The sequence below is a fragment of the Bubalus bubalis genome, chromosome 1 (assembly GCF_019923935.1).
Source record: "Bubalus bubalis isolate 160015118507 breed Murrah chromosome 1, NDDB_SH_1, whole genome shotgun sequence".
Lineage (NCBI taxonomy): Eukaryota > Metazoa > Chordata > Mammalia > Artiodactyla > Bovidae > Bubalus > Bubalus bubalis.
This window is the reverse complement of record NC_059157.1, coordinates 80,280,281-80,306,442: the sequence shown is the minus strand read 5'-3', so window position 1 is coordinate 80,306,442 and position 26,162 is coordinate 80,280,281. Positions and strand designations below refer to the sequence as shown.

The 26,162-nt window shown below is 38.2% G+C and overlaps 1 protein-coding gene across 1 annotated transcript in view; it reads left to right on the top strand.

The window, feature by feature from the left end:
- The window catches only part of VGLL3 (vestigial like family member 3), a 58,658-nt gene that overhangs the window by 23,478 nt on the left and 9,018 nt on the right, over positions 1–26,162 (top strand). The window contains exon 3 of the mRNA XM_006046313.4: positions 126–659. Within this exon, the coding sequence (XP_006046375.3) occupies positions 126–659 (534 nt within the window). The remainder of the gene's footprint in view (positions 1–125; positions 660–26,162) is intronic.

Sequence of the window (26,162 nt, the reverse complement as noted above, 5' to 3'; positions counted from 1 at the left end):
CACCTCCGTGTGGGGAGAAAAAGAGTGCATACTCATTAGCTTCCTTGAGAATACTGGACAAGTAGAGGCAAGTCTATCCCAGAACTGAATCTTATGTAAATAATGTTATTTTTCTGTCTTCTCAGACAGCTCAGCTCTCTCAAGCCAGCGGACTAGTTTCCCGACTTCCTTTTGGACCAGCTCTTACCAGCCCCCACCCGCACCCTGTCTGGGGGGCGTTCATCCTGACTTCCAGGTCACTGCACCCCCGGGCAACTTTACGGCCGCCGACCCCAGCCCCTGGCCGGGACACGGGCTGCATCAGACTGGCTCCGCCCCTCCACCTCCAGTGTCGGAGTCCTGGCACTACCCGATGGCATCTCAGGTGAGCCCGTCCTACGGGCACGTCCACGACGTGTACTTGCGGCACCACCCCCCGCACGTGCATCACCGCCACCACCACCACCACCACCACCATCACCACCACCCTCCTGCGGGCTCCGCCCTGGATCCACCTTACGGGCCCCTGCTGATGCCCTCCGTGCGTGCGGCCAGGATTGCCGCGCCCCCGTGTGACATCACAAAGACAGATCCAACGACAGTCACCACCGCTACCTCAGCGTGGGCCGGAGCCTTTCACGGAACCGTGGACTTAGTGCCTAGTGTGGGCTTTGATGCAGGTGAGCCCGGCGATTTCCTCCTTTCTATAGAAAGAAGAAAAATGCCTGAAACGAATCATTGAGAATGGAGGGTGTTTTAAACATTATGAAGTATATTTTTTTTCTCTTACAAGGAAAGTTAAGCTTTGTCCATATGGTTTTAAATTCACCGTTTTGCAACAATTCCTGCATTCCTGCAGAAACTGGTGTGACTACCTGAGAGAGGTCTCAGAGCTTTTCTCCCATTTCTTAAGCTAGTAGCCTGTGTATTTGAATTGGAATCTCTGGTACCTTATGTTTACAAAGATTTAAGCACATTGGTTAAATCTCCCATGTCTCCATACTCTCTAAGGGTGATGTGTAATGCCTGACAATTCAGATCTAGTAAGTTTCAGTAATTTTCCCTTCTCCCTTTTTGTCAGATCTTATTTATGATTTATAAACCAAACTACTTTCTGAAATGCAATTCATGGAATATAATCATGGTCTTTGAAAAGAATTAGGAAATGAATTTTAAAGGAATGGATTTCTCTTCTCTTCCTACTCCTTTCGTTCCTCTTCATTTGTCTTTTGTTATTTCCCTCCTTCCTCCTCCTCCTCTTTCCTTTCTCTCTTTCTCTTATTTTAAAGCATCAAACTTAAGACAGTACTCCAAAATTTATATTCAACAGATTTGGGGAAAAAATAACAGTAAGGGAAATATTTCTTCAAAGGACATTCAGCTCCTCTCTGGAATTCACTAGTTCTGAAAACCATGGTGTTAAATGCTTGAGCTTGGTTTTTTGAACAGACTACTCATATTAATAGTGTTATTTGTTCCAAGTTCAGAAAAATCACAAACATCAGAGGCTAAAAAACAGATCAAGTCAGTGATTATATCCCCAGAAACTACATTCTAAAGACAGCCACCACCACCTCTAATCCCAGGTTCTTTTCTGAGAATCCTTGTGAAAAATTAGGGCTTTCTTTCCAGAGGTTTAAGGAAACACACTTTTACATTTTTTATAAATTTTAATTATTTCCTTATTTTTCCCCTGCAATGAGAAAACTCACTCTTTTCATAGTGTTCCTTAGTTTTCCTCTTAGTGTTGTTGTTGTTCAGTCACTGAGTCATGTCTGACTCTTTGTGACTCTATGCACCGTAGCATGTAAGTTCCTCTGTCCTCCACTACCTCCCTGAGTTTGCTCAAATTCTTGTCCATTGAGTCAGTTATGATAACCATATCATCTTCTGCCACCCCCTACTCCTTTTGCCTTCAATCTTCCCATCATTAGGGTGTTTTCCAGTGTGTCAGCTCTTCCCACCAAGTAGCCAAAATATTGGAACCTTCAGCATCAGTCCTTCCTTATTATTCGTGTGTTGTTCAGTTGTTCAGTCATGTCCAACTCTTTGTGACTCCATGAACTGCAGCACACCAAGCTTTCCTGTCCTTTACTATCTCCTAGAGTTTGCTCAAATTCACATCCATTGAGTCAGTGATACTTTTTAACCATCTCAGCCTCTGCTGCCTCCTTCTCCTCTTGTGCTCCATCTTTCAGATCATCAGAGTCTTTTCCAATGGGTTGGCTTTTTGCATCAGGTGGCAAAAGTATTGGAACTTCAGCTTCAGCATCGGTCCTTCCAATGAGTATTCAGGGTTGGTTTTCTTTAGGATTGACTGGTTTGAACTCCTTGCAGTCCAAGGGACTCTCAATTCTTCTCCAGCACAACAATTTGAAAGGATCAATTCTTTGGCACTCAGTCTTCTTTATGGTCTGGGCTTCCCAGGGAGCGCTAGTCATAAAGAACCTGCCTGCCAATGCTGGAGACATAAAAGACAGATTTGATCCCTGGATTGGGAAGATACCCTGAAGGAGGAAATGGCAATCCACTCCAGTATTCTTGCCTAAACAATTTCATGGACAGAGGAGCTTGGCAGGCTATAGGATCACAAAGAGTAGGACAAGACTGAAGTGACTTAGCACAGCACACACTTCTTTATGGTTCAACACTCACATCTAATCTGTACATGACTACTGGAAAAACCATAACTTTGATATATGGACCTTTGTTGGCAAAATGATGTCTCTGCCTAGATTTTTAATATGTTGTCTAGATTTGTCATAGCTTTTCTTACAAGGAGCAAGTGTTTTTGAATTTCATCACTGTAGTCACTCTCCACAGTGATTTTGGAGCCCAAGAAAAACAATCTGTCATTGTTTCCATAGATGTTTCCCCGTCTATTTGCCATGAAGTGATGGGACCAGATGCCAAGATCATAGTTTTTCGAATGTTGAGTTTTAAGCCAGCTTTTTCACTCTCCTCTTTTACATTCATCAAGACACTATTTAGCTCCTCTTTCCTTTCTGCCATTAGCATGGGATCATCTGCACATCTGAGGTTGTTGATATTTCTCTCAGCAATCTTGATTCCAGCTGTGATTTATCCAGTTGGGCATTTCACATAATACACCCTGCATAATATACTCTGCATATAATGTACAGCCTTGGTGTATTCCTTTCCCAATTTTGAACCAATTCATTGTTCCATGTCTGCTTCTATTACTTCTTGTCCTGCATACAGGTTTCTCAGGAGGCAGGTAAGGTGATCTGATATTCCTGTCTCTTTAAGTATATTCTTAGTGTACAGGATTTTAAATCTGAATGCCAATCCACAGCAGAGAACTCCACAGAGTAACAAATGCTCAGCATCCATTTATGTTCATCCTAACCTAAGTAGAACATCCTTACCTTGATTAACTGGTTCTCCACTAAGCTTTTCAATGTTGGTCATTGCCTAATGTCTCCAATCTCTGCTTCCTGTTTAGTCTTTGGGTTCAAGCTGCTTTTCTAAACTATCAGGCAAGAACTTGGTTGGTTCTTCGTCTATGTAAGAAGAGAATGTGATGCAGATAACCACCACAGGTTTGCCTCCATCCTTTGCCACATACTAGTAGTATGAACTCTTGAGTCATTCGATGCCTTGGGCCAGATAGAATGAGAGTCCCAGTGAGTTAGCGGCCATCATTGGCAGCCAGTCTCTGGAGGCTCTCAATTTCCCAGAACCTGTGTGGCCAAGGTTAATAATGCTTTTAGAAGCAAAGGGAACATTCACTTCTTTCTTAGTTTGGGCTGCTTCAGCAGAATACTATATACTGGGTGTGGTAAACAACAAATATTTAGTTCTCAGAGTTAGGTCTCTGGGAAATCCAAGACCAAGATGCCAACACATTCAGTGTCTGGTGAGGGCCCACTTCCTGAATCATAGAGACTTTCTTTTCAATGTGTTCTCATTTGAGGTGGAAGGGACAGATGAGTTCTCTGCACTCTCATTTATAAGGGCATTAATCACATTTATGAAGACTCCACCTTCATGACTTAATCTCCTTCTGAGGGCCTCACCTATAAATACCATTACACTGAGGCATAAGATTTAACGTGAGCTTTGAAGTGGATGTGATTGCCTTTGCTCTCTGTTTCTGTCACTGATTACCTACTTTTGTACTTGTTAATTTTGATGTGAGCCTGATTCACTGACTCATTGTTTAGAATTTTGGCCTGAAATAATCTCTTTGGAATGAAAAGTCATCCTCCTACCTTCAGGAAGTAGGAGAAGATTTTCATTCTCTATGAAGAATCTAGAGAGAACCTATGTGGATGTATTATATAATAGTTCTTAATGCTGAGCTATGAATTAATATGTATTGAGTACCCACTATATAAGATATTGCCAGAGATATTATATATATTTATATTATAATAAGTATATATACTATATTAATTAATTAATTTTTTTTAATTTTATTTTATTTTTAAACTTTACATAATTGTATTAGTTTTGCCAAATATCAAAATGAATCCGCCACAGGTATACATAGGGAACACATGTATACTATATTAATTTATATATTATAATAAATAAAATATATAAATAACATTTATTATTATATATTATATCAGATCAGATCAGTCGCTCAGTCGTGTCCAACTCTTTGCGACCCCATGAATCGCAGCACGCCAGGCCTCCCTGTCCATCACCAACTCCCGGAGTTCACTCAGACTCACGTCCATCGAGTCAGTGATGCCATCCAGCCATCTCATCATCTGTCGTCCCCTTCTCCTCTTGCCCCCAGTCCCTCCCAGCATCAGAGTCTTTTCCAGTGAGTCAACTCTTCACATGAGGTGGCCAAAGTACTGGAGTTTCAGCTTTGGCATCATTCCTTCCAAAGAAATTCCAGGGCTGATCTCCTTCAGAATGGACTGGTTGGATCTACTTGCAGTCCAAGCAACTCTCAAGAGTCTTCTCCAACACCACAGTTCAAAAGCATCAATTCTTCATTGCTCATATTATATTATATTATTATATTATATATTATATAATAATGTATTAAAATTTTATATATATATATATAATTGCTTTTAATTCTTAAACTAAATCTAATATGGATCTTATCCAGTTCAGTTACTAATAAGGAAATGGCTTGGTTTTCCTATTTGAAAACATCTTCCTAAATCTCAAATGCCCAAGCTATATTTGACCCCAAATCTGCCCCAAACTAAGGCATTGCTGGGGTAGCATCTGCCTTTTTATGTAGGTGAATGAAAGTATTGATTAAAACTGTTATATTAGACTGTAAATGATTAATATTAAGGAATGAAGATTTACTATAGGACATATGTGGTGCTCCTCTTTGTCATTGTGGGTTTAGGATGATGATCATGAGTCATTCCTATCCATAAGTTTAACCCAGTTGAACAAACAAAGACAAGGAAATCAAGAAGATAAAGGTAAAATCATAGCATAATTATCACCTGTGTGTGTTTAGTCACACAGTCGTGACCGACTCTTTGTGACCCCATGGATTGTAGCTTGCCTGGCTCCTCTGTCCATGAGATTTTCCAGGCAAGAATATTTCTGTGGGTTGCCATTTCCTCCTTCAGAGGATCTGCTGACCCAGGGATCAAACCCACTGAGCCATTGCATCAGTACAAATTTAGGCCAAATTAGAGATCTTAAATTAGGCTTACTACCACAACTGAGCTTCCTAGAATCTTCATCTAAATTTAGATTCTGGTAGATCCAATCCTACCGAAATATTCTCTTCAAAGGAGATTCCCATAGACATCTTCCTTGTCACACAATTTAGAGCCTTGTTACTGTGAAAAGCGATAATGATTGGTCAGGTTTGCCACAGAAAAGTATAAACTGAGGCATGCCTTACCTTACACAGGTAGCAGAAGGAGCATGCCTCTCCCTTCATATGAGGTCTGACCCCAAAAAGAGAGGATAAAAGGGATGAAGCCTTCAGGACTCATTTTCCTCTCCTAAACTCAGGCATCATATCAAATATCTAATCTCTCTTCTTTTAGGAAGGGTTAGAAGTGTTTTCAGTCAGTTTCCCCAAGAAACAGACCCTGAGACACAATTTTGCTTGTAGAAAATTTGTGTAGTAGTGCTCTCAGGACAACATCTTTGTACAATAAGAGAAGAATTAACTAGGAGAAGTCTCACAATGAATAAGTTCAACTGAAACTTAATGGATTCTACAGGGAGTTCTGGAGCTGGGATGACTTTTTAAAATTATCCTGCCTTAAGTCAAGGTGGATGGACTTTTATGTTCTCACTTTGATCAGTTACTGTGTGTATTTGCCCTTGGAAAAATAGTCAGTACATTAGGCAAGGTGGCCTTGTTTAGCTGAAGGCAATTCCCAGAGAGAGACAACTGAAGGCTCTGTGCAGTGAACATCAGGAAAATGAGTATCTCAACACAGAATACAGAGGGATCGACAGTCCCCAGTGTCCACAAAGAGGAACAACAGAAGGGCAGTAGCTACTCTTCCACTTATCTAACTACTTGTTAAAGAACAGAAGTTTCTATATCATAAGCCCAAGCTGGAAAAGGTAAGATTGTTGAAAAGAAAGAGAGTCCCTGTACAAAATCTGTGCAAGGTTGACCTAACCATGCCACCCAAAGCAGCTCAGAACTCAACATCTATGTTAGGTGGTTATTGAGCAGCTGTGAAAAGAGCCTGCATTCAGGTGATATAGGGATGAAACTTTCCAAAGTCTAGGTTCTTAGGCCACCAAAGTGTAGGTCATTTTCACATTAAGAGGCAAATAAATTAATCCAACCACTTTTTGAAAGGTATTTGGTAAAGGATACACTTATTTCCTCAGGAGGGAAGAGGTTTAATAATTATAGGTGCATTTTTGTTTTGCAGTCATTTAATGAAATTAAGAAGTCTAGGAGGTTGAATATTATGTAATGCTTAGTGACCTAAGAAAGTTTTAGAGTACCTTGTATGGTATAATCCAAGGGTCAGTAAAATTTTTCTGTAAATGGCCCGATAGGAATATTTAATGCATTGTGGGGATCACACTGTTTTTGTTGCCACTTCTCAACTTTGCTTTCATAATATAGAAGCTACCACAGACAAAAAATGAATAAATGATGTACCTATGCCCAATTAAACTTCAATGGACACTGAAATTTGAATTTTGTATGCTTTTTGTATGTCAATGAAAATGATACTTAGTTTTTTCATTCCTTCTTTCTCAACCATTTACAATCCAGTCTTCCATTCTTAGCTCATGGATTATGTATAAACAGATGGTGGGCCTGATTTGGTCTATGGGCTATAGTTTGCCGACCTCTAGTATATATAGTCCCATGCAAATACTTTTTAATCTATCTGTATACATACATATGCATGTATGTGCCTGAAAGTATATACCCCAACATATAATGGTCATTGCTGCTAGTAATTTGTGTGCAACATGAGCTTTGAAGTGAAACTGCCTGGTTTTATAAGCTTAGCTCTGTTCCTTGCTAGCTACAGAATTTGGGGCAAATTTTTAAATTGCTTGGTGCCTTTAATTTTTTATCTTTAAAATATGTCTCATTGGATGGTGTTGAGGATTAAGTAAGTTAATGAAGTTAAACATTTAAAGATGTGCCCTGCACATAATAGATACAATATAAATTCTAGCTACAAAATAGAAAGTGATCAGACCCTCACTCATTTTAGCTTTAAAAAATTTATTATCAAACAATATTTCACCTATCATATACTTCAGCATGTTAAAGCCTACACTTCAGTGGGTTTTAGTATGTTGATGATGTTCTACAAGTATCTGTATATCTAATTATAAAGCATGTTTATTACCTCCACAAGAAACCCATAACTGTAAGGAATCAGTCCCAATTTCCTCCTTTCACTATCCCCTGGCAATCACTAATCTACTTTCTGCTCCTATGGGTTTTTTTCACTGTGGAAATTTCATATATAGAGAGTTATACAGTATGTGGTTGTTTCTGTCTGCCTTCTTTCCCTTAGCCTGGGTTTTCAGGATTCATCCATGTAGCATGTATAAGAACATCATTCCTTTTTGGGGTGGACATTAGTCCATTGTATGGATATACCACATTTTGTGGGCTTCCCAGGTGGTGCTAACAGTGAAGAACCCACCTGCCAATGCAGGAGACATAAGAGAGATGGGTTTGATCCTTCCCTAAGTTGGGAACATCTCCTGGAGGAAGGCATGGCAGCATACTCCAGTATTTTTGCCTGGAGAATCCCATGGACAGAGGAGCTTGGTGGGCTATTATCCATAGGGTCACAAAGAGTCAAACATGACTGAAGTGACTTAGCATGCACGTATGCCCCACATCTTGTGAATTCATTTATCAATTGTTTTTTTTTTTTCCTACTTTTTGTCTAATAAGGATAGTGCTGTAATGGGTACTCATGTACAAGTTTGTGGGTGAACATATATTTTTAATTTTCTTGGGTATGTACATATATACTAGAACTATGGGGTTGAGAGAACCTCACTTTATTTTGATACCTATTTCTTAAAGATTTAAAGAGAATATACTTTAACTGTAATTAATTTTTTAATTAATTAAAATTAATTTTTAAAAGATTTATTACAGAATATTGTAATATAGTAATAAAATAGAGTTCTGAGGTTTAGTAGACAAAATTCTTCTGTAAGAATAAGGAGAGATAGTCCATCTTTTCTGAAGGGCCGAAGGTAAGGTGAGGAGAGTGAGGTGCCGCAACACAGAATATAAAGAAATATTCACTTTCTGGGGCATGCAAGCACATAAATCCTTAAATTTTGCCTCAACCTGCCCTGGCCCTACTTTCGCTATCACTTATTGCTCCCTCTGTTGAATGGGTATTACATAGAGATCTCTTGGAATGATCAGTGTGTTGATATAATTGTAGAGCATCTCTGTCTTCCCTCCTTGTGCAAAATACCCTTCTTTACCAAAAGGCTGTTATCAAAATCTCACATAAAACTCTCCTCTTTTCCTTAGCAGTCACAGAACTGAGTTCGGTTCCTTGAGAACAGTGGTTTCTAAATACAATGAGAGGCTTAATTGAAAAACAGAAAGATTTTTGGTGAAATGAATTTGTTAACATTGCCTTCTCTGTACATCCCATTGAGATCAGAACTCAGTTTAGTATATAAAAGGCTATTATCCATTCTTTAGTAAAGAAACATTCTTTAGTAAAGAAACATCTTAAATTTTGCTTAATAGGAGATCTTCCACCTGACTTTCTTTTGGGCACATTTTGTTTTTAGCATACTTATTAACTTCCCATGGAATGCTCTTTGGGAAATGCTATTACTGTTTTTCCATCATAAAAGCCATGTGGTTTTCAACTTCTGCTAGTAACTTTCACCTAACATGTAGCTACTGTGAAGAGGTATGGTTTAGAAAGGGTAGATGGGTTTGAAGAAAATACCTAGAAGGGTAAACAGAAGAAGAGAGGACTCAGGATATGGAGGATTAAATTCAGTAATCTCAGAGTGTTGTATGATACCCTTTGTATGTCAGGAAGAAGAGAGTTAAATGTGGAAATATTTGTGATTTTGATACAATGTATTATTAGATATGTATATATAAATGCAAGAATATCATGCTCAGATTTTTTAATGATGACATTAGGTAAATTCTGACTTATAATTCATCTTTTAGTGGCCATAACCAAAAAATGCATCTTATGGAAATGCTGTCATATTTTCTGTTATTAACAACAATTTCTCTGATGTAGGACATAAAATGTTGCATATTTCAGCCAGTTTTAATTGATTTTTCAAGTAAGATTTGTTAATGAGGTCTTTTTTTACTGAAATACAAAGTTGAATTTATTTGTAGGTTCCATTTCATCCACTGTATTTAAATTTACAGAAAGGAAAAAGAGTCATGCTTTGTGACTTTTTTCCTGTAAACACAAGCTGCTCAGGGCTTGAGATGGTTTTCATCTCTAGAGTCACAGATTTATTTTTCTTAGCATCCCTCATGTTATTTTAGCTCCAATTTTGTTATAATTTTTTTTTTACTTTGAGGAATGTCACAATAATTCTATATAAAATATACATAAACAGCTTAGAGTTGAGGCATACATATTCTTTTGCTAATGTATATTTAGGTAGCTTAAAATTTAATAAACCAAACAATAGTCAATAATATTCTGTAGTATATCACAGGTTCAAGAAATCTGGAGCTAAAAGAGAATTAACATATATTTATGTGCTTTCTGGTTTCTCAAACATTTTGTCATATAAGCATTAACTGTGTGTGTGTAGCCTTAGGTGGCACTAGTGGTAAAGAACCCACCTGCCAATGCAGGAGGCACTAATGTGGCATGTGTTCAATCCTTGGGTCGGGAAGATCCCCTGGAGGAGGGATGGCAACCCACTCCAGTATTCCTGCCTTGAGAATCCCATGGACAGAGGAGCCTGGAGGGCTATGGTCCATGGGGTCACAAAGAGTCAGACACAACTGAAGCGACTTAGCATGATGTGTGTGTGTGTGTGTGTGTGCATGTGCTTGCAGTTGTCTCTGGCTCTTTGTGACCCAGTGGACGATAGACTGCCAGGCTACCTTTGTCCTTTGAATTTTCCAGAATATTCCAGACAATAATGAATATACCTTCAGATATTGAAATCAAGATTACTTATGATAGAATGGGACAGAGTTCCTCCTAGACAGAGAAAAACTGTAACAACAATAGTTAACAGATATGAAAATTTCTTGCTAAATGGGAGTTATGAAATTTTCCAGGAAAACTCAGGAAACTACTTTTCTAGTATTCTCACAAATTTTGAGGCATGTAGCAAATTATTTCTGAAGAGAGTTTCATACCGATGGGCTTGATTAACTTGGGTATAGATATATACTCTGTTAAGAAAGAAACCTGGAAAAAATATTTTGAACTCCTAAATTGTGATAGTGGATAGGAAGCACTGGACAACAATAGGGAAGTGAGAAGTTCCCTTATCTTTTTTTTTATTCTTACAAATGACCTTATCTTTTTTTTTTATTCTTCATAGACACTTTGTGTCTGAAAATATTATGAGTAAAATCACCTTAAATAGTTTTCTGAATTTTTTGTGGTATAAGACCTGTAAACTACATATATATGTATGTATAACTATAACTTTATAGTTATATTTATATTTATACATATGTATATATATTTATACATATATATGCGGTGCTGTGCTTAGTCGCTCAGTCGTGTCCAAATCTTGCGACCCCACAGATTGTAGCCCACCATGCTCTTCTGTCCATGGGGATTTTCCAGGCAGGAATACCAGAATGGGTTGCTATGCCCTGCTCCAGGCGATCTTCCCAACCCAGTGATCAAGCCCAGATCTCCCGCATTGCAGGCAGATGCTGTACTGTCTGAGCCACCAGGGAAGCCCATATATATCAAGTTTAATCTGAATCTTCTTATCTGAATATTTTGTGAAAAAGACATCTTTCATAAATGACAAAATGTATTTTAATGCAATCTAAATTGTAATTATTGCTCACAATAATTATATGGTGTTCTCTTAGAAATAAGCTAATTAAATTACTTCTTTGCTTAGGATCAAGGTGATCAATCTTGCTTAATACTATATGGATGCTTTACATTGAAATCCATTAGAAATATAAATATCTTTGTTTTATCAGATGCAGGAAATAAAAGACCAGGGTAAAAATAGTTCAACTTTACTAGAGTAGCAAATGGACAAGCAGTTTCTGTCTATGAAAGAGAAATGGATATCAAGTTACCACTTGCTCTTTCATGTAGCCTGTAAGTTACCATCTCTCTAGATCACATCTCAAAACCATGCTTTCTTGAAGGTGGGTCTGGTGCTGACAAGCCTGGGCAAAACTTAGGCATGAAAGTTCTCAGAATAACCTTGCTAAGCTATTTTAACATCTCATTTTAAAATGTCACAAATTTTGGTATTTGGATCACGAAGGATATAAAAATCATGGAGCTTTGCATAAAATAACCTCTTTGAATTTGCATAAAATAACCTCTTTGAATTTGTTTCTCTCTATAGATATTTACATTAGATGTTTCTATAGATATTTATATTAGATGTTTCTCTTTATAGATATTTACGAAAAAAGACTAAAGGAAACCTAAGACATTTGAATATTTACAGGATAGTATAATGCTCCAATTACAGGCTTTACAGCGAAAGAGAGATGTATTAAATTTGGAGAGAAATCATCTCAGTTCAGTTCAGTTCAGTCGCTCAGTCATGTTCGACTCTGCGACTCCATGAACCGCGGCACGCCAGGCCTCCCTGTCCATCACCAACTCCCGGAGTCCATCCAAACCCATGTCCATCGAGTCGGTGATGCCATCCAACCATCTCATACTCTGTCGTCCCCTTCTTCTCCTGCCCTCAATCTTTCCCTGCATTAGGGTCTTTTCAAATGAGTCAGCTCTTCGTATCAGGTAGCCAAAGTATTGGAGTTTCAGCTTCAACATCAGTCCTTCCAATGAGCACTCAGGACTGATCTCCTTTAGGATGGACTGGTTAGAATCCTTGCAGTCCCGGGACTCACAAGAGTCTTCTCCAACACCACAGTTCAAAAGCATCAATTCTTTGGTGCTCAGATTTCTTTATAGTCCAACTCTCACATCCATACGTGACCACTGGAAAAACCATAGCCTTGACTAGATGGACCTTTGTTGACAAAGTAATGCCTCTGCTTTTTAATATACTGTCTAGGTTGGTCATAACTTTCCTTCCAAGGAGTAAGTGTCTTTTAATTTCATGGCTGCAGTCACCACCTGCAGTGATTTTGGAGCCGAGAAAAACAGTCAGCCACTGTTTCCATTGTTTCTCCATCTATTTTCCATGAAGTGATGGGGATCATCTAGAGCCGCAGTAATCATTAACAGGATAGTATTAATTATATAAAAATATTAAAGCACTAAGACATTTTTCAGTATAAAGAAGAGAGTGCATTAAAGCAACATATACGATAAAGGCTCAACTAAAAGCCATGTCACTCCTTCCTACTTTACCAGTTCTTTGGAGCATAGTTATTACTCATTTAATACGTTTATGAAGGTTGTGGGGTTGGTGATTTATTGTAATCTTTCATAACATTATTAATGATTTTTACAAATAAGGAAATTAATGAATTTTATTTAATAGTGTCATAAAATAGAATAACAGAGAAGCTTACTTCTAATCATTTGATTTCAGCAGGGAGACACATTAAATGGTTTTTTAATATAGAAGCCAGCCCTAGAACTATGTGATTTTTCAGGGACAGCTGTGCTGGTCGATAGAGATTTACAGATTTCTGGATACTTACCTTGAAGGCATTATCTTAATTAGGATAACTAAAGTGTCACAAAGAAATAGTTGTGGATTAAAGAAAATACTAAGAAGAATATTTGTAAACTAATACTTCCTGTGGACTTTTACTATTTTTTGACAGTTTATTATGACTTGATAACATAAAGACTCTAGTAATTAACAGCTGATTGTGCCACTCTTTCTGCAAACCTTTGTTTGTCTTTTGGCCTGTGGCATAAGCCTATTTTCCCCTGAAAGGAAAAAAAAAAAAAAAAAAACCGAAAGTATGTTACAGTACTTACACACTCTTGAATGGTGTTAGCTGTATAAGGCACATATCCAGAATGACAGTTCCGTGACCAGAAGGGTAATGGAAACCGTCTTTGAGATGCATGTAGAATGCCAGTAGATTCCAGCCAGAGACTGAGATCTGCATTAAAAGCAGCAGGATGGTGAATCAGAGGGAGAAATACATGCCAGAGCACTGCTCTCAGTTTCCAGCATCCAGGGCTAGACTCTGCAGGACCTTAATGAAACTCCGCTGCTCTCCCAGAGTGCTGTAGATCTTCCCATTCTCCATCCTGGCCCTTCATCCAGAGGGGCGTGTGTGTGTGTGTGTGTGCATGCGTGTGTGTGTGCGTGTGCGCTTAGTCATGTCCTACTCTCTGCGACCCCATGGAGTCTCCTCTGTCTATAGCATTTCCCAGACAAGAATATTGGAGTGGCACTGCCATTTCCTACTCCAGGGGATCTCCCAGACGCAGGGATCAAACCCACGTCTCTTGAATTTCCTGCACTGGCAGGTTGATTGTTTACCATGGAGCCACCTGGGAAGCCCATCCTTAGGATGGTGCCATAAAGTTACAATGCCCAAAGCATGGAGGTTTCTTCTCAGAGATTCTCTTCCAGTCTTACAGGACAAATGCAGACACATTCTGAGAGAATTTTGAATGTTTTAAGGTGCATTTGTATAATACAAATAAATGCCTGTGTGTGTGTGTAAATCCTTGCAAAAGACATCTTGGTTAAGGGAAAATGCTATTTTCATATATTGCTGTTACAAAATTAGAGAAGTATAAGTTTTTTTTTTTTTTTTGAAGTAAACTGAAATATGTACTACAGTTAAAAATTCTCCTAAATTTTGACCCAGCATTCTTCTCTTGTGAGTCTGTACCACACAAATACAAGCAGCAGCATGCGAGGACAGGTACAAAAATGTTTATTGTGACAATGTTCATAATATCTCAGAAGTGGAATCAAGTGATTGCTATTAAGAGGGGATCTATGAGTGAAGCATGTTTTGTGTGATGTTGCTGACTAAAAAAGATGAAGAAGCACATTTAGATGCCCTTTTCTTAAAAAGACTTTTTGATATGGACCATTTTTAAAGTCTTTATTGAATTTGTTACAATACTGCTTCTGTTTTATATTTTGGTTTTTTGGCTCCAAGGAATCTTGGGATCAGGGACCCAACTTGCAAACCCTTCATTGAGAGGCAAAGTCTTAACCACTGGACCACCAAGGAAGACCCTATATGCCTTTTTTTTTTTTTTTTTTTTTGGAATAACAGATGGCAAGAAATCCTGTATGTGTATTTATGCATTTCAATGAAAGCAGAGTAGACTAGTTTGTTAATTTGTGTTTCCTTTTGGGACTGAAGGTATTGTTTTCACTAATGTGGTTTAAGGCGGAGAGGAGGAGGAATTTATAAGAGAAAAATATGTTTGAGTGTGTGTGCGTATGTGTATTCCTGTGTATATATGAGAAAGAGACAAGGAAAAAGAGGAGAAATATTGATTTTTATCAATAATTTACTCTTCCTCCCAAACTTAGGGAGCTAAGATGAAGAACTGATGGTAAAATGATGGTAAATGTATAGGGAACATTAATCTTTGCAATGTTTATGGAAAAAGCAGAGGGCCAAAAAATAGATTCCTGGACCTGTATTTTATTTTAGCTATATTGTGCTGAGCAAATCTCAAAACCCCTCCACTCTTCTTTCTTAGATGCAAAATAGAGATGATACTTCCTACTCTGACACAACCAGGAGATTCCAATGAACTAATGCACATGGCTGTGTTTTCTAGATTGTGACATATAGTGCAGAACTAAAGTTCTCCTTATTCTTCATACGTATGGTACATTTCAAACAGAAAAACAAAGTCACACTGGAGATGTGAGGCATCATGCATGATAGAGATGCAAACTTAAAATTCTTCCATCACTTCCTGTTTCTAGTTTAATTTATTTCTGTTCTTGAAGAATAGCTGTAATGTTTGTCAGAGCCAAATTTCCCAGTAGTGGTGTCAGCTGGTGTTGGCCATACAATGAAAACCGGGTACTTTTATATTATTGGGCAGATTATGAGAAAAGGGAAGACAAAGAATCAAGTAAATAAGGATTTGAAGGGTCATCAGAATATTTTCACATTTTAAAATATAGTTTTCTCCATCTGGAACTCTCTACCATGTGGTTCTGTTCAGTTCAATTCAGTTGCTCAGTAATGTCTGACTCTTTGCGACCCCACAGACTACAACACACCAGGCCTCCCTGTCCATCACCAACTCCGGGAGTTTACTCAAACTCATGTCCATTGAGTTGATGATGCCATCCAGCCATCTCATCCTCTGTCATCCCCTTCTCCTCCTGCCTTCAATCTTTCCCAGCATCAGAGTCTTTTCAAATGAGTCAGCTCTTCGTATCAGGTGGCCAAAGTATTGAAGTTTCAGCTTCAATGAATATCCCAATGAATCAGATCAGATCAGTCGCTCAGTCGTGTCCAACTCTTTGCGACCCCATGAATCGCAGCACGCCAGGCCTCCCTGTCCATCACCAACTCCCGGAGTTCACTCAGACTCATGTCCATCGAGTCAGTGATGCCATCCAGCCATCTCATCCTCTGTCGTCCCCTTCTCCTCTTGCCCCAATCCCTCCCAGCATCAGTCTTTTCCAATGAGTCAACTCTTCACATGAGGTGGCCAAAGTACTGGAGTTTCAGCTTTAGCATCATTCCTTCCAAAGAAATCCCAGGGCTGATCTCCTTTAGAATGGACTGGTTGGGTCTCCTTGCAGTCCAAGGGACTCTCAAGAGTCCTCTCCAACACCACAGTTCAAAAGCATCAATTCTTCGGCAATCAGCTTTCTTGATAGACCAACTCTCACATCCATACGTGACTACTGGAAAAACCATAGCCTTGACTAGATGGACCTTTGTTGGCAAAATAATATCTCTACTTTTTAAAATGCTGTCTAGGTTGGTCATAACTTTCCTTCCAAGGAGTAAGCATCTTTTAATTTCATGGCTGCAAGTCACCATCTTCAGTGATTTTGGAGACCCCCAAAATAAAGTCAGCCACTGTTTCCACTGTTTCCCCATCTATTTGCTATGAAGTGATGGGACCGGATGCCATGATCTTAGTTTTCTGAATGTTGCGCTTTAAGCCAACTTTTTACTCTCCTCTTTCATTTTCATCAAGAAGCTCTTTAGTTCTTCTTCACTTTCTGCAATAAAGGTGATGAGAGATTACTAAAAAATATATCCTATCTCACTATGATTATGGATTTTTGGATATTTGTTTTTGTCACTCATAGATTGAAAGGAAATTTTATGTGCAGAACAAGGAAGTTAGACTATGCATGTAGTTAAATTCACCAAAACTCCATTAATAAAATATTTGCTATCTTCAAAAGTTGTGAGTAAAATGTTTTCTTTTTCCATTCTAGTATTAATTTTATGAACAAGTTTCTATGGGTAGCTATATAAATTGGATGGAATCTCTTGCTTTCTGAAATGTTTTCTTAAAAATTGCAAGCAAATGTGGGCTGCACAGTTTTCTTTTGTTTTCTTGAAGGAGTTGTCATCAACTCCCTGTCATTGGGATTGGCGATTTTGTCAAAGTACACAATGTCTTTCCGAGAGAAGCTTATTTGCTTGCCTAGGAGGGGAGCTATAGAGGTTGAAAAACTGTTTAATTATCACATGATTCCAAATAAATAACCACTCTAAACATTAAAAGGTTTGTTTCAGGGGTCAGCATATTTCATATCAGCAATTATCTTTTCAGTACTGCTTCCCTATTTACTGTATCACATATAGCGGTACATCTAAAAGAACCAGCTCCTATGACAAAATCGGTTTCATAACTTGTATCCAGGCAATTTTACATTAACTTTGAAATAGCCTACAAAGATTCTATACAAAATTTTATGTGGCCGGTGGAATTGACAGGTTCTTTTTATTCACTTTCTGGCTAACTCTTCTCTTATTCTATTTATCAACAATATAATGTTTCACAAACAGTTGTCTGTGGCCAACATGTTCTGAATTCCTTGGCAAAAAGATGACCAAAAAAATTCTTGCAATAGACAGATGAGAGGCCAAAATATGCCATTTTTTTTTGTTTGTTTGTTTGTTTGGTTACAGCCTGATATACTAGGGATTTAATTTTTGTCGACCACAAGCATGTGTTATAATGCTTATTTTCATAGCTGCCTTGTTTGAGCACTATCAGATGACACTTAGCATCTTCACAGTCATTGAAACCCTATTTATGTTTGCTTGGATTGGACAGAGGTTTCTGGAATATGTCAGAGAGCACGATTGTGTTCATGCCACAGAGAAGTGAGATGAAAAATTACTGATGTCAGTGAAGAATTGATCTATATGCAACATGTCTCATTCTTACTGAATATTTTCCAATATGGTTTGATTTAATGGGGGGAATGATTACTTAAACTAAGTAGGCATAAAAGATACATTGTACTTCTGCAGTTAAAATGTGAGAGTCCTTAACTAACTCATAGTTTCAGGTAGAATACTTGCTGTGTTGTGTCCTTAATTAAGGTTTTATGGATAAGTAGTGGATCCAGATTACCTCTGCCTCTGGTTGGATTATCTATTTTCTGGATCGTAAAGCTGTCACTGCATAACCTAGAAACCTTTTTAAAGATGCATGTTTGGCTGCATTTGTTATCCAGCAGATGTCTGGATAGTTAGAATCTCTTGAGAGTATTATAACTTGTGGTTTCAGTTACAATAAATGATCTAGGCGTTTCTTTCTTTCTTTTTTTTCTTTTTTGGTCTTGTTCCTCTCCAGTTCTGGGGGAAAGTCTGTAGAAGAAATTACAGAAGGTATTTTATTTCACTCTTCCCCATTCCTTTTTTCCTTTATTCTTTGTCTCTATCTTCAAAGTTACTTTTTATCTGCTTTTGAAATTGAGGTCACTGACTTGGTGAGCAGTGTCTACACACCATATTGCACCTCCTGGGCCCCAGCTTCTCTCAGCCAAGAGGTTATCACACTGACATTCATGTTTTGAGCATGGTAAATTGGTGCTATGATCAAAAACTCTACTCAGTGCTCTGTGGTGATCTAAATGGAAAGGAAATTCAAAAAAGAGTGGATAATGTATATGTATACCTGATTCACTTGCTCAACAGCAGAAGCTAATACAACACTGTAAAGCAACTATGCTCCAATAAAAGTTTAAAAAAAAACACAAAGAACAACAATAACAAAAGAACTATCAACTCTATGATTTGTATTTTATATTTGTCCTAAAGGTCAGTTGTAGAATGACTAGTTCAGATTTGTAATTACATATCCTGATGCTTAAAGTACTTGCCAGTTCCCTCCTAGCTGAGCATTTAAAGTGCAGGAATCTGAGGAAATGGATATCGGTAAGGGCAAAAGTTGGAGAGTCAGTGCACGAGTTTGTGGTTTTGGAGGGAGGAGGGTTCTGAGAGGGCAGAAAGACTATGTGCTTGCCGCTTAGGCCAGGAGCAGAGGGAGACACCTGGCCACTGAACTGCTAGTCACCTGCAATCTTGGCCTCAGGTGTATGGGTCCCATGCTTCTTCCAATAATGTAGTAAATTATGGTCTACCAGTAACATCAAGTTCAATGGGCTTTAAATTTTTCCTTCTCTTTTGAATCTGAATTAAAGAGATTTTGACAGGTTTAGACAGCTTTCACCTCATTGTTTCTGACAAGACTACTACGTGGACATTTTAAGACAATTCTAAATGTACCAGGAAAATACCTCTACACACTGAGAACGCTCCCTCTGCTAATAAATGATTATGCATTCATAGTTAGGTATCTTTTGTCATTGTTTTATTGTGTAAGAGTTGTAATGATACTTGGATGATTGTAATTCAGTTTAACAATAAGTTTAATCTTTGGTCTGGTTTAAGAATACATTCTTGTTTGTGATGACTTTTAAAATAATTATTGTCCAAAGTTTAGGTAGTAAGTATGGAGGTATTTAGTGCTCATTAAATTGGCCAAAAATGTGTGTGATACATGAAAAAAAATACAAATATACCTAATATACAAAAGGCATTTAGAAATGAATGAGGAAATTATTTTGTTATTAATCAAAGCATAGAAAGTCAGCCAAAAGATAAAACACAGAGGAAGAGATACTAAATCACATAATGTTCAGCTTCACAAGAACTGAAGGAAATGCAAATTGAAACACTTAGATACATTGAATCTATAATAATGATAATAGTAAAAATATGAATATTGATGCAAACTACTGAAACATTTACCACTCACCATGAATTATGTAAGTGTTTATGTAAGTGTAAATATATTTATACACTTGGGTTCAGCGATTATACAAATGTATTTTCAGGAAGCTATCTCACCTACCAAAATATTCACATAAGTAACAAATATATTTTTATACACACACACACACTGTGTGTGTGTATATATTCAAATTATGCATATCTATATAGAATTGAGTAATTTATGGTATAGGGAAGAATGAATAATGTGCATATTGAAGAATTAATATTCTTCAAAAGAGTTGATCAACATATACTGGCATGAAATGGTTTTGAAAGTCAATATTGCTGGGGAAATAAGCATTGTTGTTACATGGGATAAACAGTGGTGTATGTATGTACATCTGAAGTATACTCAGCAAGTTGTGTGATGACAGGGTACATTATACAGAACTTTTACTTTCTAAATACTTCATAACTTGATCTTTAAACAACAAATCTATGATATTTTGAGGGTGTTTTTTTTTTTTTTTTAAGTTTGAAAAACAAATGAAGGGACTTCTTCCTGATGCTTAAGCATGATTTATCTTGGTATTTACCTGCAGTGAAATCAGTTCCCAAACTGAATAGCCTTCCACTCTTATTTTTACCCCTTCATTAGTGTTAAGGTACCCCAATTAGATCTTATTTAAACATTCTTCATTAGCGTTTAAACTGATTGCCCAGGTGCTCAGACAAATGCAGTTGTATGGTAATCATCAGTGATAATTTTATAAAGTAGAAGAAGATGATGTGACTGTCTCTCACATCACCTAGTTTGTTATCATTTTGCAGTGTGTCAGTGTTAGATGTTAGGCTGTTGGTGAAGGCTGGGTAATTTTGATATAGCAGCCAATACAGCATTGTGTATATTTGTATTTGTGATAATTATGGCTTTTCTCTCTTAAAGCAAGGATGAAGCAGGTATTCATGTTTTAAATGTAGAAATAAACCACCAGCATCTTTTAATATCAGTTCAGTTCAGTAACTCAGTTGTGTCCAACTCTTTGTGACCCCATGAATCACAGCACGCCAGGCCTCCCTGTCCATCACCAACTCCCGGAGTTCACTCAGACTCACGTCCATCGAGTCAGTGATGCCATCCAGCCATCTCATCCTCTGTCGTCCCCTTCTCCTCCTGCCCGCAATCCCTCCCAGCATCAGAGTCTTTTCCAATGAGTCAATTCTTCGCATGAGGTGGCCAAAGTACTGGAGTTTCAGCTTTAGCATCATTCCTTCTGAAGAACACCCAGGACTGATCTCCTTTAGAATGGACTGGTTGGATCTCCTTGCAGCCTTTTAATATACTATCAAGCATTTTGATCCACAGGGGTTTTCTAGATTCTTAATATCTATGAAACTAAGTATTTCAAGTATTTTCTTTACTTTTCAGTCATTAAATATTCCACCTGCACATCCAGGTTTTATGTTCCTATTTTTCTTCTCTTTTTATCAACAGCATATTCACCAGTGCATGGTTACCACATTACCTCTTTTATCTCCAGCAATAAAATTAATTGGAATCATATTAAAGTTACTTAAGAGTGATAGTCAGTGATGTTGTCAAGGGATTATTCTTCTTTAGAAGTAGGATATGCTTTTCTAGTGGATATGACTGACGATCACATGGTCCTAAAACTCAGATGTGCTGGAGTATAACATTTTCAGTAAGCCAGTTTATTATTTACGTCTACCCAATAGCAGAAAATTTAGCTTTTCAATTCATTTATTTCATTCAAGTATAGTTGATTTACAGTGTTGTTAATTTCTGCTATACAGCAAAGTGACTAAGTTGTATATACATTCTTTTTCATATTCATTTCCATTATGATTTATCAGAGGATGTTGATTATAGTTCCCTGTGTAATAATTACTTCACCAATTCTAAGTATTTGTAGTCCAGCCCAATGATTTCTTCATTGCTCAGTTTAAAACACTGTCCCACTTCTAGGTGAACCCTCTTCTCAGATGCTTCCCTCACTCTCTCCCTAGGGATTGCCTGTTTTCCCAGTTGGTCATATGGTGAACATTGTTGATTAAGTGGTCGCTGTCTCTTCTTAGCTTTGCCATTTCATCCCTATCTTGCTTTTGTTTGCAAACATATCCCCTTCCCCACCATTTCTCTGTGCATTCCCCATACAGTCCTCCACTGATGACTACTTCATTAGGCTTCCTAAAGTTTGTGATGCCTCTGAGGTGCTCAGCTAGGGCAGCTCATATCATTTTTTCTGCCATGGGGTACCCACATCACAGCTATGGGATAAAGAGGCAGGCCTGCCAGAAATCTCTCTGAAGCAACTTCTGTATCCTTGTTTGAGGAGCCCATGAGAACTTTAAGATTTTTTCATCAGACACCTAGGACTTGAAGGAAACAAGGGAGGGGGAAGTTTCTAGGCTTTCTCTGCTTAGGCACATCCTGCTGCCATCTCCACTTCCTTATTCCCAGAGGTTTTTTGCAATAGAAGAAATCATGGAGGAGCCTGGTAGGCTGCAGTCCATGGGGTCGCTAAGAGTTGGACACAACTGAGCGACTTCACTTTCACTTTTCACTTTCATGCATTGGAGGAGGAAATGGCAACCCACTCCAGTGTTCTTGCCTGGAGAATCCCAGGGACGGTGGGGCCTGGTGGGTTGCCGTCTATGGGGTCGCACAGAGTCGAACACGACTGAAGCGACTTAGCAGCAGATGAAGCAATAGGCTCCCAAAAATTTCAGCTAGAAAATGAGTTACAATGCCTTGTTACATAGTCAGATCTTCAAATTTTAAAGGGAAATCCTAATATGATATCTTTTAACCAAAACTTCTAAAGGAGATCAGTCCTGGGTGTTCATTGGAAGGACTGATGCTAAAGCTGAAACTCCAGTACTTTGGCCACCTCATGCGAAGAGTTGACTCATTGGAAAAGTCTCTAATGGGAGGGATTGGGGGCAGGAGGAGAAGGAGATGACAGAGGATGAGATGGCTGGATGGCATCACTGACTCAATGGACGTGAGTTTGAGTGAACTCTGGGAGTTGGTGATAGACAGGGAGGTCTGGCATGCTGCGATTCATGGGGTCGCAAAGAGTCAGACACGACTGAGCGACTGAACTGAACTGAACCAAAACTTCTTTCCTACTCCTAAGTATTCAATGTATCTTTCCTATATTTGTACTTCGGTTTTTCTATTCCTGGATTTGGTTTTTCTTTTTTCTTCTGATGGTCAGGTGGTTATGATATTGGAACTGAAGCGAGGAAGTGGGTCTGTGGGCTTGTGTTTTCTTTCAGGTTTATCTCCTGACTTGATCTCAGACTCTCAAACTCTGAAGTGAACAGTGTGATGTCTTTGTTCTTTGGTCCCAATTCTGACAAACACCTGATGAGTCAGATGGCCACCCTACGCCTTCAGTTTTCATACTGTGGCAGTTTATTTGGGTGGGGGCAGGGAGGCGTGGTTACACATCTATTCATAAAACATGTCCTATTACATGATCTGAAGTATAACAAACGACTGTGTAATCATCTTCTGTGACTTAGAAAAACTTTGCAAATGTATAGTTTAAAAAAAAAACAGAGTTATTTTATTAACACTGGTATCAGTTCTGATAAATCAGGGTGTTTCTAAATAGTGCAAAAATCAATATTTAAAATGTATTGACTTTTCTTTGAATTGATTTAATGAAAGGATTTTGACTCCAGGAGTTGCAAGAATACAGGCTGGTGTCACAGTCTACAGACAATATAATCCACAAAAGGGGAGCCATATACATTGTGGTTAAAACTATTGACTCTGATATCAAACCACAAACATTCAGTCCTGGTTCTACCACATAATAGTTGGCATAACCTCTCTTACTCTCAGTTTTCTCATTTGTAAAATGAATATAAAATATATATATATCCATTATATATATAGCGTGATTGGAAGCATTAAATATTTCACATAAAATAGCACAATGTCTAGTGTGTTCAGCCCTAAGAAAGTGTTTGCTAACATTATCATTGTTATGTTTATTTTACTTTCACTGAAAATATCAGTGTAAACAACCTAAAACAGAGTTACTAATATCAAGAGATAAACATGGGTGATTTCAGCAAGCCAGTAAGTAGATTTCAAAATGTGTTGTAAACTAATTTCATATAGGTTTGAGTTTGAGGAGTGAGAAGCAAAAAAAAAAAAAAAAAAAAGCATGAATAGTAGCAAAATAATAGTAGAGTGGATTTTATGTTTTTGTAAGAAAATTTGGGGAACCCCCAAGTATCTGTAGATCATGTAAGGATCATGGATTAAAGATTTATGCATCCAGTCCCATCACTTCATGGCAAATGGAAGGGGAAAAAGGGGACAGGTTTTCTTTTCTTGGGCTCTAAAATCACTGTGGGGGCTTCCTGGGGGCTCAGCAGTAAGAATCCACCTGCAATGCAGGAGACACAGAAGACTTGAGTTTGATCCCTGGGTTGGGACTATCCCATGGAGGAGGGCATGACAACTCCCTCCAGTATTCTTGCCTGGAGAATCCCATGGACAGAGGAGCCTGGCAGGCTATAGCCCATAGCGTTGCAAAGAGTTGGACATGACTAAAGCAACTGGAGCACAAAATCACTGTAGACAGTGACTGCAGCCATGAAATCAAAAGATCATTACTCCTTGGAAGGAAAGCTATGAAAAAACCTAGACAGCATATTAAAAAGAAAATACATCACTTTGCCAACAAAGGTCTGTACAGTCAAAAGTATGGTTTTTACAGAAGTCATGTGTAAATGTGAAAGCTGGACCACAAAGAAGGCTGAGCACTGAAGAATTGATGCTTTCGAACTGTGGTGTTGGAGATGACTCTTGAGAGTCCCTTGGACTGCAAGGAGATCAAATCAGTCAACCCTAAAGGAAATCAACTCTGAATATTGATTGGAAGGACTGGTGCTAAAGCTAAAACTCCAATAGTTTGGCCACCTGATGTGAAGAGCTGACTCATTGGAATGGACTCTGATGTTGGGAAGGTTTGAAGGCAAAGGAGAAGCGGGGTGGCAGAGGGTGATGTGGTTAGATAGCATCACTGACTCAATGGACATGAATTTGAGCAAACTCCAGGAGATTGTGGAGGACAGAGGATTCTGGCATGCTACAGTTCATGGGGTTAAAAAGAGTGGGCCATGTCTTAGTGACTGAACAACAACAAGACCACATCAAGAATCATGAGTTAATGATTTTGTCTCCTTTCACCACTGGGAAAACTAAGTGTACTGACTGATTCTTAAATATTTTAATCTTCCTTCAACAAGTGTTTAACAAGAAAAATCATATCCCTGTTACAACTTACTAGTAGTAGAGTCTTTTGTCTGTGGTTGTTCCTTTTCTTTATACTTACTTTGAAATTTACAGGTATGGATACCTTGTAATCAAAGGAAAAGTTGTATTTATGTCCCATCACTGAGAAGACATTAAGCCAAAAGGACAACATTAGCCATTTAATATGTTGTAGGCCATAGGTGAATTGAGCTTTTTAAGGTTTGCTTTGGAGTAATGCAGACTTGGAAACACAGTTGAAGAGCAAGAGTTATTCCAACCATTAACTCTGATTAGAATATTTAGGACTATGTAAAGTAACATAATCCTTGTCCACAGAAAAAGGCTAACAAGATTTTGGTGGAGTCATCTCTTTGCAAACTAGGGATTGCTTTTATTTAAGAAGAAAAAAAGACACTCAAACCACTTGATGATTCCAACACTATTCATGACTTGCAGTGCTGACATTCTATAGATTGATGGGGTCTTCAAGTGTGGAAAATACTGAGTCATACAGAAGATGAGACGTTTTAATAATGAAAAAAATATTTATGCAGTCAGCAGATTGTCGGTTAAGGTGGTTTAGATTATAAAAGTCACCCAACAGAGACTTTGTCAGGTTGCAAATTATTCTGACCACAAAATTATTTGAAAATGAATAAAGCAAACTTAGAGTGAGTTGATATGCCCCAGATCCTTTTTATTTTTTTTCTTCCTCCTCCTCTTCTTTTGAAATGGGAAAGGGAAACTGTGGCCTCTCTGTCTAAACATAATGCTAGTACATGAGATAAAACTTTTTTTTTTTTAATTTTATTTTATTTTTAAACTTTACATAATTGTATTAGTTTTGCCAAATATCAAAATGAATCCGCCACAGGTATACATGTGTTCCCCACCCTGAACCCTCCTCCCTCCTCCCTCCACATTGCATCCCTCTGGGTCGTCCCAGTGCACCAGCCCCAAGCATCCAGTATCATGCATCGAACCTGGCCTGGCAACTCGTTTCATACATGATATTTTACATGTTTCAATGCCATTCTCCCAAATCTTCCCACCCTCTCCCTCTCCCACAGAGTCCATAAGACTGTTCTATAGATGGCACTAATC